The sequence below is a fragment of the Telmatherina bonti genome, assembly GCF_933228915.1.
Source record: "Telmatherina bonti genome assembly, chromosome: 1".
In the NCBI taxonomy this organism is placed as follows: domain Eukaryota; kingdom Metazoa; phylum Chordata; class Actinopteri; order Atheriniformes; family Telmatherinidae; genus Telmatherina; species Telmatherina bonti.
This window is the reverse complement of record NC_136619.1, coordinates 17,331,418-17,344,527: the sequence shown is the minus strand read 5'-3', so window position 1 is coordinate 17,344,527 and position 13,110 is coordinate 17,331,418. Positions and strand designations below refer to the sequence as shown.

The 13,110-nt window shown below is 39.3% G+C and overlaps 1 protein-coding gene across 1 annotated transcript in view; it reads right to left on the bottom strand.

The window, feature by feature from the left end:
* The window catches only part of igdcc4 (immunoglobulin superfamily, DCC subclass, member 4), a 52,578-nt gene extending 42,345 nt beyond the window's left edge, over positions 1-10,233 (bottom strand). Inside the window, exon 1 of the mRNA XM_079246270.1 lies at positions 10,164-10,233. Within this exon, the coding sequence (XP_079102396.1) occupies positions 10,164-10,230 (67 nt within the window). The 5' untranslated portion in view covers positions 10,231-10,233. The remainder of the gene's footprint in view (positions 1-10,163) is intronic.
* Positions 10,234-13,110: the final 2,877 nt, after the last annotated feature.

Here is a 13,110-nt window from a genome sequence, read left to right as displayed (position 1 = left end):
TTCATTTTAAGAACTGTTGCTCATTAAAATGGAGCAGAGGTAGAGCTGCTGATTGGGTATTTGCTGGAATTTCCAACAACAGGTAAAAAAGGATCCCAATTAAAAGTCTGAATCCCAAGTTAAGGTAAAACATTAGACAAAGTAGGCTGACTGAAAAGAGTAGTATGAATTCAACTTTTCTTTAAAAGCACGACAAAATTTCTGTTTTCCCACCTCAAGGTAGCAACAAATGCAGCATAACTTAACCTTTAAAAGTTAATGAAGACAAATACTAGCATAAGGATTGTGGATAATTTACTTTTTTATATGCGGTCTATAAAGGTACTTTTTAAAGGAAGTGCTATATTTTGATATTTCTTTATTCATTATAATCATTTTTCATTTTATTTAGTTTTTTTTTCCTACAATTTCTGTATTGCATAAATGAGTTTGTTCAAATTCTGATATGAGACTAAAAAGTAAGGAAAGCCAGTTTTTTTGTGAATTTAGCATTTCAAAAATGATTAAGAAATGTTAGTTTATTAAATTATTCTAATTTTAGCGCAGCAAATATTTCAATTCTCTCTATTTTTTTTTCTTAAATCCACCTTTGCACTTGTCATACTTGTACTTTTGGTGCACGACTTCCAAAGTCTAACTCTGTCAAAAACAAACTTAGTATTCACAGTTAAAACAAAGAGGAATTACAGTGACTGTCCTCTCAGTGAAAAAATGTGGGAATGTGGTGAGACAAATATGAAACAGAGGGGAGAAACAGGGGATAAAGAATGAGGCGGGCGGGGTGTATCAGCAAAGTCTCTCATGCCTCCTGCTCTATGTACATTGCTCATTCATCCCAGTCATACTTCCTCCAATCACAGAGCAGCATTCCTGTATGTGGGGCCTCCTAGCAGCATGGGGCCTCCACATGGCCATGTCAAGTGCCACACGCACTTGCATGAATCAACAACGCTTGCAATAAAACTAACATGGGACTAACAAAGGAGAGCCTAATCAAAAACTGGTTATTCACACAGAAACACACTGATGCATGAGATTGCATCTGCAAAGGGATTGAATAGTATGGAAACAGACTATACACATGTGTAAGTGAGGACAGGAGACAACACACAGGCACAACAGTTTAAAGTTCACGTGGGATCCCCTTTTCCTTAACGCTGCTTCCTAAAGCCAGTCACATGGAGATTATGATGCACAACTGCACGGATCAGGGCTGAGCATTGCACACATTGTCAGAATGATAAATGGCACTGTTATGCGACACTACCTGGTTCATGCTCTGAGGAAGGGCATGATCAGGCTTTACATATCATGCTCACACTGGTGATCTCAGTGAGAACATTTTCTATTAGAGTATGAGCATGGCACGGTTATCTTTCAATATCTGTACGAGAACCGGGGCAAGCATACTCAGTACGAATGCACAAGTAGTTGTTCAAGAGCTTCATAAATCTGTTCATCTGTAGTGTGATGCTAGAAAATATTGGAAATGTTGTGACAAAACTGCAGCTTTGCACTGAATTCCTGCTTTTTCCTCTGCAGCATCCAGCGTGCTCGTTAGTATAACTCCACATATACATACATAACATACTTCAACCGTCATGTGATTTGGCTAACGGTGCAGGTTTGTTTACAATGTAACCGCAGCCAGGTTGATAATGTCACTTTAGCACACACACACAAACAAGCAAAATCATAAAAGCAAACGCTTCCCCGTATGATACACGGATATACTGTCTCTAGAGCATGTTTATTGGTGATTGAGCTCGTTCTCAGCGATGGCTTCTACAGTTTACTGCAACACCGTTTTCAGTGCATCATAATGTTCCATCATGTCATACAAACAGATAAACTATGCACCAAACTTGACTGAGCGAGTAACTGCAACTGTTGGAGGATTATAGAATCATTTGACTGAAAAATCTGAATTTGATTTGATGTCATGACGCCATTTGTAGAGACTGCACCACTGCAATGTTGGTGGGATCACTGGTCATCGTCAAACTGCATGTAAATCTGCACTTAGCACATACAACATTTATATGAGTGAATGCAAATAAGATCAGCATGATTTATCAGATGCTTTTATCTAATGCAACTTAAAAGTAAGGAGAAGTTGAAAGGAGTACAGAGTTGTTTTTTATCCAAATGAGTCTGACAGGCTTTCACTTCATAAGGGCTCATTTTTCAAGAAGAGATCACACAACTGCGCGCTGCTGAGATTAATTCTGGTCAGGTGGGAGAAAAAAAGTTATCTATAAATCAATAACAGCAGTAAATAAATATGTATGTTGATTTATTAGTCATGCAGAGAATTTACTATCTGTGTGCACAAATGATACACCCAAGATTTATATTATTGTGAGAGCACATGTACTGAATTACTTGAAGCAGCATTTGTTGGGAGTTAAAAACACCAGATAGACAATGAGTATTTCATTTGTGTATTGAGTTTGAAATAGAGACTAAAAGTGTACAATTGTGGTCTAGTACAATACACAACCTCTCTAAAGTTGGATTTATATTTAATCTTTCACCATGTGTATTTTCCCCAGCAGGAATATGAACCCACATCATTCTAAAGATGTTTTCTTTTCATCGAAAGGCTATTTTAACACACATATTGCAGTTTTAATTACATTAAACATATAGTGTATTGTGGGTTTCAACTTTCCCGATAACTCAGGCAGCTGTTTTTCTCCATGATTCATGCCCCCCCTTCCCCCAGGCAGCAGTAGTGTGCCCTTCACTACAAAATACCACCCATATGCTTCAATGACAACCTATAGCTCCAATTGGGTAAAAAAAAAAAAAAAAAAAGCAGCTTTTTGTCAGTGGTTGCCATGGTGAATATATGCAATGGTTTTCCATTTCTGATGGTTTTTTTTTTTTTTTTTGAGGTTTCCAGCTCTGGGTAAAGATACTCGGAGTAAATTGAACAAACTCAAAGTAACTGTTCTCGAACAGAAAACACGAGAGTCGCTCAGCTCAGAGTAGATTAACCGGACGTTTCTTTTTAGATTCAGAGTTGGTTGGTTCCTCTTTCTAGAAAAGGTGATGCATGGAGAAGAAAATACCTCCAAGTATCATGAAAATGAGAAACTTTGAGGATCACTAATCTAGACTACTGTAGCTTGTCAACATTCTGGATTTCAACCAACCTCAGCAGCTGCTCATGCAGCAGACAGAAAAAGCCAACTTATCCCGCCTCCATACCTACAACTCACCTGAACTACCACTGACACCAACTAATGACCATCCTGGTGGTTTAACACAATATAACTTCTACATTTGAGATATTCTGTTTTATTATTCCCTTGTTTCCACAATCCTGTGCAAAATTTCCATCCCTAATCTAAGTAGACATAAAATAAAATCCCCACAACACTTTTGATTAACCCCAGAGAGCAAATCATTAGATTTCACATCTGGCATTATCAACCTCAAGGCTTCATCTCATTTAATGCAAATGTGTCTGTTCTTAAGTCTTTTCCCCAGCCGCTTGAACAGGCAAGACACAGGACGCTATAAAAAATCAACATATTCACTCCACAAATATAGAGATGAAACTCAGCCCAGGGCATCTTTAAATAATATGCATCCTAATTTAGCTTGTGCTCTCTGGAGAGAGATCAAGATGCACTCACAAATTGCAATTGACACACCCACACTCACACACAAGCAAACAAGCAAGCATGCAGGGACATTGGGTGCACTCGTATATCTCTGCAAACACACACACACACACACACACACACACACACACACACACACACACACACAGGTAACTCAGTTGTCCTAATATTTAATTAGCTATTCTCAACAGACACAGCCGGCTTGTTTTAAAGCCTCAATCTGTTCATGTATGAGAGGTGCTGAAGGTTTGTAGTAAAGTTTATGCTACAGTAACATCCAGAACATGTGTTGTTAAAACCCTACTTGCGTCATTTACATATTAGTTAAAATAACAACATGAAAGAATAAAATGGGGAGTGCTGATAAAGAGGAGACAGAAATATGAGGATTTTTCTCTATTTTTCAATGTAGCATCTACATAGAATAATAAATCCAAACAACTGGACATACATGAGCTGACTGAGCTGAGGCATCGCCAAAGCATTGGAAGATGATTAGCGACGTACGCAAGTCATTCCACATCCAACGCTCCACAACAGCAATGTTTAATATTCTGCAGAGGCCACCAGGTTTCAAAGCTGTCTCTCTGGTGCAGACACAACAAACTGGAGCTGAACACACACTGAACATTAAAGATGACTGTAGAGTTCAGGAGGAAACAACTCGTCAGGAACAAAACCATGGAGAGCAGCGCCGGCTCCGTCAGGTGAAGTTCCGATGTAAACACCCTCACTTTGATTTTCATGTTAGTCTGTAACGCATTCAGTACGTAATGTGAGGCAGCTTAATGAAGAATAAAAACACCAGAAAACAGAGAAAACAAGGGGCGCCCGAGTGGGAAAGTATGGCAGACGAAGAGTCATTCCCTCCAAACAAATGAATTAAGTCATCAATGTGGAGTGTTTTTGGATCCAGAAAAAAAGACTAAGGAGTCATTGTGGAAGCTGCCAGGCTGTACAGCATGTCATAAGAAGTTGCTTTGAAATGTTGCTTTACAGTTTTACAGACTGCAGGAAAACCACCCAGCCCCCAGCGTGAAGCTAAATGTACATTAACGGGTTAAATTTTCTTCATGTTTACCTGACATAACATTGACATTATTAGCAGCAAATGATTTCATTTGCATTTTGTAACTATTTGTAACATTTTGTAGCACACGCGTTGGGCTGCATTGTGACGAGTTAAGTCACATTCCCTGATTACACGTCACTTTGTTTCATACATAAATGAAGTTTAAAAAGCAATAAGGAGTCTTCATATGATTTTACACATTTAAAGAGTTGTGAAATGAATTAACACATCATAATTGGGATAATCTTTTGATTTCTTTGACAATAATTGTACCATGGAAATGTATTATGACCTCCCTACTCTGCTGCTTTGTTTTTGTTGTAAATCTACAAAAACCATAAACCTTGCAGTCTCCAGCATTCAATGCAATCTAATAAATCATTTCAAGTAGCAATAAAAACACAAATGTCTTTGATATATTCTTTAATAAGGTATGACTTCTTGTTATGGCAAAAGTGTTTTCAGACTTTTTGCTTAAAAGTAATGAGAAACAATATTGCAAGAATACATGAAGGCAGCTAATAAACTAAATATCCTTACCAGTTCATGAAAGTGTTAAAAACAAACAAAAACAACAACCATAAAAAGTCATCATAAGGTTGATGTAAATGGTCATTTGCCTGTTGTTCTTTTTGCAGTGCGATAACTTTTATGTCTAATATAATATTTATATAACAAAATGTAACTCATGAACTTGTCCTCTGTCGACTTTACATCACCGTAATGTTTAACAAAGAGACGAGAGTTTCCACCAAAATCCCAAGTTCCACACCATGGAATACTTCCCAAAACTACCATCACCAACGCTGTCCAAATTTACTTCAGCAACAAACTTTTTCACAAAGTTTCCTCTGGAGAGCCTTTTTAGATCTCTATGAAAGAAAACAGTAGCAAAGTCTAACCAGAGAATACTGGAGGATACAGATTACAGTTTTCACAAAATAAAATACTACAGTCAAAATTTGTGAAATTTCAACAGCAGTATAATAGCAATTTCCAGGTGTTTCCACTGAATGGTGTTTAGCTCATAATACTTATGAGAACTGCTGCTTCAGCCGATAGCCGGGTAGCTTTGTTTCAGCTTGCTGCTGAGGATTCTCCCAAGCCCTTCTTCATTTGGTACGGCTACATGACATTTTTTAATTCCATATCAGTCATTCAGAATGAAATCATTCTGAATAAGCAGTGCTCTCCTACGAGTTTACATGGAAATAACAATTTCGAATTGAGGTTTACATGTGAACATGGCCTTAATTCTACTTTAGATCAGTGGGTTGGGAAGGGTTCTGATTAGACAGGGGGGGGGATGTAAGTACATACTGTACTTACATCTACGTCTTTGTGGTTATAACATGAAAACTACAAAATAAGTACCAGTTTTGCCATTATTTTGATTAGCTCCAGCTCGACACGAGCATGCACTTTTTTCCAGCAGCTGAGAAGGGTTTTCGCCTTTGCGCTATTCAACATTGACACATGAAAAACCAACTCATGAGAGCATAAAAACATTTTAGCAATATTTGAGCTGTTATTCAATATTTAGATGTTTCCATCGCCAGTTTTTATTATCATATTAAGGTTTTGTTGCAATTCAGGGGGTAATGGAAATGCAGCTATGTATTTTTATGTGCTAAACCTGAATATATCAATCCCTCTTTTATCTCTCGCAAAATATAAAACTTTCCCTCAAAGGATTTGTCACAAAGGGGTATCTTTTATGAAATTTGACAAAAAGCTAAAAATAAGATATTAAATAATGCACTGGTTTTGATGTGCACAGACTTCAAGGGTAAGAGAGAATCTTTTGAGGAAATGTCTTCATTTGAAAAGCTTTATTTTAGCACTAAACAAGTTTATTATTGTTCAATTTTATTAATGTAACATTGAGTTTACAGAGCAACATGACTTCTACACATCCTCAGTTTGACTACATATGTACATTACATCAAGTAATCGCTTCATAGGGCTTCACAAAACACTGAGTTTTGTACATTTTTACCTTTAAAAGGTGTTTCAGTCTTCTCAGCTACGTCCAAAATCCATCCTCACCAGTAAATAAACTCAGTTTTTCAAACTTTATCCTGGATTCTGCTGCTCATCTATACACAGTTGCATTTAGTATAAATCGCAACAGATAACAGAATGTTTGTTGTGTTATTTTTCCCACCCTCTCACAAAAAGCAAAGCCCCGCTGTGAATAACAAATCCCAAGGACAACACAGCATGCATGCATGCTGCTTGTGCTTTCCTCCATGGCTGAGAAAACTGAAAGAAGATAGAAGGCAGGAATGGCCACTGCTTGCTAAAGCCGCTAGATGTGCAACCAAGTGCCTAAAAACGGTAGATATGAAGAGTCACTATGAAAAGAAGCTGAGTTAGGAGTATATGAACATATGAGGTAATTAGCAGCAGTTATAAAATACAAATTACCTCTGAGCTGATGATCATTGTGATGGTAAGTATCTCGTTTCTCCTCTTTCCTTACCCGACCATCCTAAAGTTCACCCCCCTTCTGTCTGTTCCAGTTTTGTACAAAAAAAAAAAAAAAAAAAAAGAGTACTTTGAAATCACCATGGGATCCCTCTATGCCTGGACTGAAGGACCATCATAACTGTTTCCCTCTTAAAAAGCCCCCAATTCAGAGGCTATTACATGGTTCATGCCAGAACTGCATCCCTTTTTACTGTAAAGGTAACGTATAATGACAGAGTAAAAGCTGAGGAGAGTCGCCCACTCTGGGAAATGATCCATCAGTCAGTGAGCGGGATGAGAACTGGATATATTTCTGCTGTTTAATCTGTGAACTCAGTCACTTGGGCTTTACATGCAAGCTTTCATACAACATATTGCATGTCATTCACACTGATTTCCTGGATTCCCTCCTACATTAAACACTCCTTTCCTCACATACCTATTAAGAATAAGCAGATTTAGGAAGAGAAGGTAGTGGGAGAGAGATGAACACATAGTACATCTGAGTTTGAGCAAGGCATTTCACACTCTGCTGCTCCTGTGGAATTGCAGGGAGCGCTTGTTGCACCATGCGTTTCCCAGCTATTTTAATTCATGCTATTTAAGCCAGAAAACATAGAAATGCATTACAAGCTGAGCCAGAAGAAAAAGATAAACCAAAGGAAATATTTAATAGTTTATAAGACTTGGTGTATGGCAAAGTTGTGTTTTCATGTGTATGTGTGTGTGTGTGTGTGTGTGTGTGTGTGTGTGTGTGCTTTTGCTGCACTTATATATTTCAAGGGTATGTAAAAAACTCTAAAGGTATTATAATAATCACATTATTTTTTACTAATAAAAGCAGGTAAAGTGTTTCTTATTATTATTTACTTACTGCACTCTGGAACTTTTGTTTTTGTTTTCATTTGATTATGTCGTGTTAAATGAAGCTGAAACATTCTCATTTGAGCTTTAGAATAGATTAAGTAAGTTCTTTGTGTGCGTAGTAATAGTCCTTGCCTTCATATCTGTCCCACCAGCACCCTGTTCTAGAATCACCCACAGCCCCCACTCATCAGTTCCCACCACCACCGATACCCACCACATCTATTCATGCTCCACTGTTGGAGCAGAATAAACCACACCGAATGGAGGAAACCCATGTTATTCAGTGACCTTGATGACAACACAAAGCAGTTATATAATACCTGATAATTATTATTCTCATTTGCTAATAAAATTTATTAAATCATTGGAGCTTAGAATGGGAAAAAAACATTTTAGGTTTATTGTAAATGTGGTTTAAAATAAATAAAAAGGTGTTCGGATACGATTTAAAAGTAAAACTGACCAGTAAATGTACCCATATAAACAAAGCAAGATCCTCTTCAGTTTTATCAACTTTCACACCAATCAGCTTTTGCTTGCAAGAGATTTCATCATGTGGCTGTAAATGCCTCGCAGGTGGAACTTGCTCATGTGTGGGGTACATCTTGAGGGAAGTAATTCTTTATTCTGACTCTGCTGGAGTCTGCAGGTCATGGTAATCTAACTAAATAAATTGTATCCTTTGACCTTCCACTGCTGTACCATATGGAGCTCAAGGAGGCAAACCTCTAGTCACCTCTTCTTTTACAGCCTTCATAAGCATAATTGTAGAATGAATAATGGAACACATGAGTTAGAAATGCTGTTTTGCAGAGTAAGGCGAGATGTCGCACGTGAACTTTATATTTGACTCTTTCACTGCCAGAATAATTCTTGCTTTGCTTTATTGCTTATTACTAGTGACAAAACCCACTGTGAGACACAAAAGTACCAACAAGTTGTGTCTTAGGAACCAAGAAAAGGACAAAACTATAAAACGACTGCTTGTTTCCATGACACAAGATCATGGAAAAGATGTTTCTGGTTTCATCACTGGTAGATAAATACCAGTCTGTTAGTCAGTGTATTACAATTAATGAAGATGTCAATACCAGCCAAAGTTTCCCAAAGGTTCTTTGCTTTTCATCATATATCTCTGAAACCACAATAAAGGAATTACAGCCTCAGTTAGCAGATAAAAAGCAAACTGCACTCCCTCCTGTGGGTCTTAAATTAAAAGTTTCCTGAAAACAAACACTTCTCAGGTCCCCCCTAGTCATACCACGGTATTCTGTATCCTGCAGAGTATTTAAATGTTTAAACTGCGCTGATAATCTGCGCAGCTCTTTTATCATGTAAATCATAATGTCTACCAGACTTTCCTCCCCAGCCTGCCTTTCACTTATCTAGAGCTAACGACAAACTAATCTGCTGCAATGCATCATTTACTCTCAGCTACAAAAAAAAAAGAAAAAAAAAAAAAAAAAAAAGTCACGTTTCTTTGCAAGAAGATCAGGGTCGTGCTCTGATAAGTGATGCACTTACGGTGGCATTACGGTCCCTTACAGCTTATCACACAACTTTTAAGTGCAGGAGGCTGAATTCTAATTAACTGTGCACACATTCATTCCAAAGAGAAATTGTTCTTTGCTGCCAAGCATTTATTTAAAAAAGAAAAAAATGGCATGAGACTGGACAGCACATGTCTCCACTGTGAGCCTTATTCCCTGGTTTGGATCCCAAACTTTGAGCCAACCCTGTGGCAACATTTCAAGGCTGCCCCTCATGGGGCAATGTGTTGCAACTTCACAATGCAAACGTCTCCCAGTCAAGTAAGAATACACACCCCACACACACACACACACACACACACACACACACACACACACACACACACATAACAGACACCACAGAGGCCACGTGAAGTGAAGACAGAATATTGAGGAGACACAGCGCAAAGCGTGCAAGGTGCAAATCCACGCAGTAGCTCTCCCATGTGTTATCACAGTCCCACTTATGTGCTGAGTAACTGCACTTCTGTGTATATTAAAGAAGTCTGCTCCTTAACACATGCACCCAGAGAAAAAAACACAGATTATCAAAGTGATTAATATCATTATAATGATCGTTTTTGTTACCTTGGTTGGATGCACCACAAAACAGCGAAAGAAGACAGAACAGCCAAATTGGACTCTCCACCGCCATGTACAGCCTTTGATTTCCACCAGTGGGGTAGCAGCGTGCGTCTATACAACCAGCTACAGCGACATGCACACGTTGGAATCCGCTTTTGTCTCCTCCGGTGCGTAAAGGGCTCCGTGTGAATGTTCCCCTCTCTGCCCAACAGTCCGCTGGCCTCCCGGACAAAACGCTGCCTTTAGTCGGGGGAGAGCCGTCGTGTCTCTCGGCGCTTCAACGCCATGTTCCGAGCGAATGTTAAGTGTGTGTTGCTGCTGATCTGCACACACACACACATGCGTACACTCGCATGGCCGCACACATGCGCGCACATTTTTGCGCACACGCCCGTTCACCAGACACTGGCTGGCTACTCGTCGCTGGAGTCCTGAGAAGCTGTCGGTGATTTTAACACCCCCCCTCTCTCTCTCTCTCTCTCTCTCTCCCCCCTTTGTTGCTTTCCTCTCACTCTCTGAGGATCCCTTCACATTAAACACACTGCTGGGTGGAAGGCTTTTGTGCATTTGTCCACAAAAAAAAAAAAGAAAAAAAGAAAGTATTTCACTCCAGGCGCCCTCTCTCTCTCTCTCTCTCTCTCTCTCTCTCTCTCTCTCTCTCTCTCTCTCTCTCTCTCTTTCTTGTCTGTCTGGAGTGACGGAACCTTTATAAGGATTCAGTGTCTGCAAATGGAAAATGAAGTGTGGATGAAGACCTGAGTAAAGTGTCTGTGAAGACTACTAATTCGTTGCCCTGACTGAACCCAAAGCTGGGAAGGCTGCTGATGTTTAGGACCATTAATGCGGCTACACATCCCATCCAGACATGATCTTAGACACGCAATCATTCATTAGATTTACTCCGTTCTGTACGTCTTGCTCTGTTGTTAATGGTTTATGTGTGACAAAGCAGGTCTGATTTAAATAAAAGGGGGAGGTTGCACAATGAGGTGGGCTGGGGGGGAGGAGTTGGAGGTTTGTGGGTGTTGTGCATCCCAATCAATCAACCATCTCACCCCCCCAGTGAGGGACCCACTGACTTTTGCATGTACACATGGCATGAGCCAGCTGGAGCCCAGCCTTCCTAGTGCAGACAAAGACTCGCCTCCTGCAGCGCTCTCAGCATCACTGATACCAGCAGTATCCCCACATTCACCAGCTTACAGAGATGCGCAGGGGAGGTAGAACACAACACGAGCTTTAACCTGTCAGATAAGACTGTTAGGAAGCAGCTCACATGCACAGCAGAGCTGCTGCTTGTTATGCTGAAATGCATATTCTGCTCCCCCCCCCCCCCCCCCCCCCCCCCCCCCCCCCCACACACACACACACACACACACACACTTTGTCATGCATTTAATGTGGCATCTATTTGGAAATTTCTTGTTGAGAACAAATGAAAGTTCGCTGACTGTTGTTTTTGGGTCATCTGGGTGCCATAATTTCTGCTTTTAAAAGCAGGGTTTTATTTCTTTTTAATGCATAGATGGCTTTGCCACAAGAGAACGCTTTATGTTGCTTGAGACTGTGAGGAAGAACAATCACTCATAGCACACTGTAATGAAAGCATGGTCGTTGGTAATAATATCTTGTTCCATCAGAATTCTGGCCTCAGCACATTCATTTAATACTGATGGGAGATTGATTTGAGCCGATGAAATGAAATGGAATGGATGCATTTCCCAGGTGTCTGATTAAAGCAAATGTCTAGACCATTGGATTATTTGATTGCATTGGGAAACTAATAGCCTCGTGCACTGCTGTGTCCTCTGCAATTGTGGTCAAATGCAGCTTCAATGCTTCTCATTTTTCCTTCCAAGCTGCTGTAAAATAATGAACACCAACAATCAGCTGCTCACAAATTTGGACTTTTGGCTGAGTGCCTCCATCTGTTACCCAGTCTATATGGGTTTCACTGCAGTTGCTCCATAGGAAGTTGTAGTAAATAAAAGCACCTTTGCAGAGCAGTATGTGATTATGCAGGTTTATGTAGGAACAACAGCCTCTGAGGCAAAAAGTGGAACAACTTACAGTCTGTCAGGTCTGATGGATGGAATGACCTGCACCAAGTTATGTTTTTAATTACATGTAATCTGATGCTCATAAAACCACAACTTGAATGAATGTGCAGCAGCAACGGTTAAAGCCTTCAACAAACATGGCAGGTCCACATTCTCTGCTCGACCTCTGAAGCTGTTTGCCCCCTTGATGTACAACTGCTCTTTCATTAATATAAATAACAGTTTTGTGCGAGATGATGATCACAGAATAATGTCCCAGCGTGCATGGTTTTAGGTTTTATCATGTGAAAGAAGAAGAACACATATGAACCACACAGGTCAGCTGCTGAGAAGTTTTACACACATTTGATGTCCTGCCCCCTGAGACCAATTAGCATAGTAAACTTGTCTGGCTTCAATTAGACAGAAAGAGTTTCAGTAGTTTGCTGTGAGCAGAAAGAGGAAAGTTAGGCCTAGTTTTTCTTTGAACACAAAATATTATTTTTCTACTACAGAGAAAACTGTAATTGGTTGTTGAGGATGTGTGTGTGTGTGTGTGTGTGTGTGTGTGTGTGTGTGTGTGTGTGTGTGTGTGTGTGTGTACGGTTCGCTCCTGATTTGTGGTTTTGTATTCAGTGTTTGAAACTTTTTAGTGTTTTTTATATAAATTTAGATGAAATGAAAATTCTTTATTAATGTCAGAGGGAAACATTGCAATATATATATATATATATATATATATATATATATTTATTTATTTTTATTTATTTATTTATTTTTTTGTAAATGATAATAATTAATCAGAAGAATCAGTTGCCGTGTGATGGCTGCAGTCAAGGAACGATCTCTGTTACCTTTCTGTCCTGCATCAGACTTGACGAAGCCTTGCATGAAAACACTATGTTGTTTCT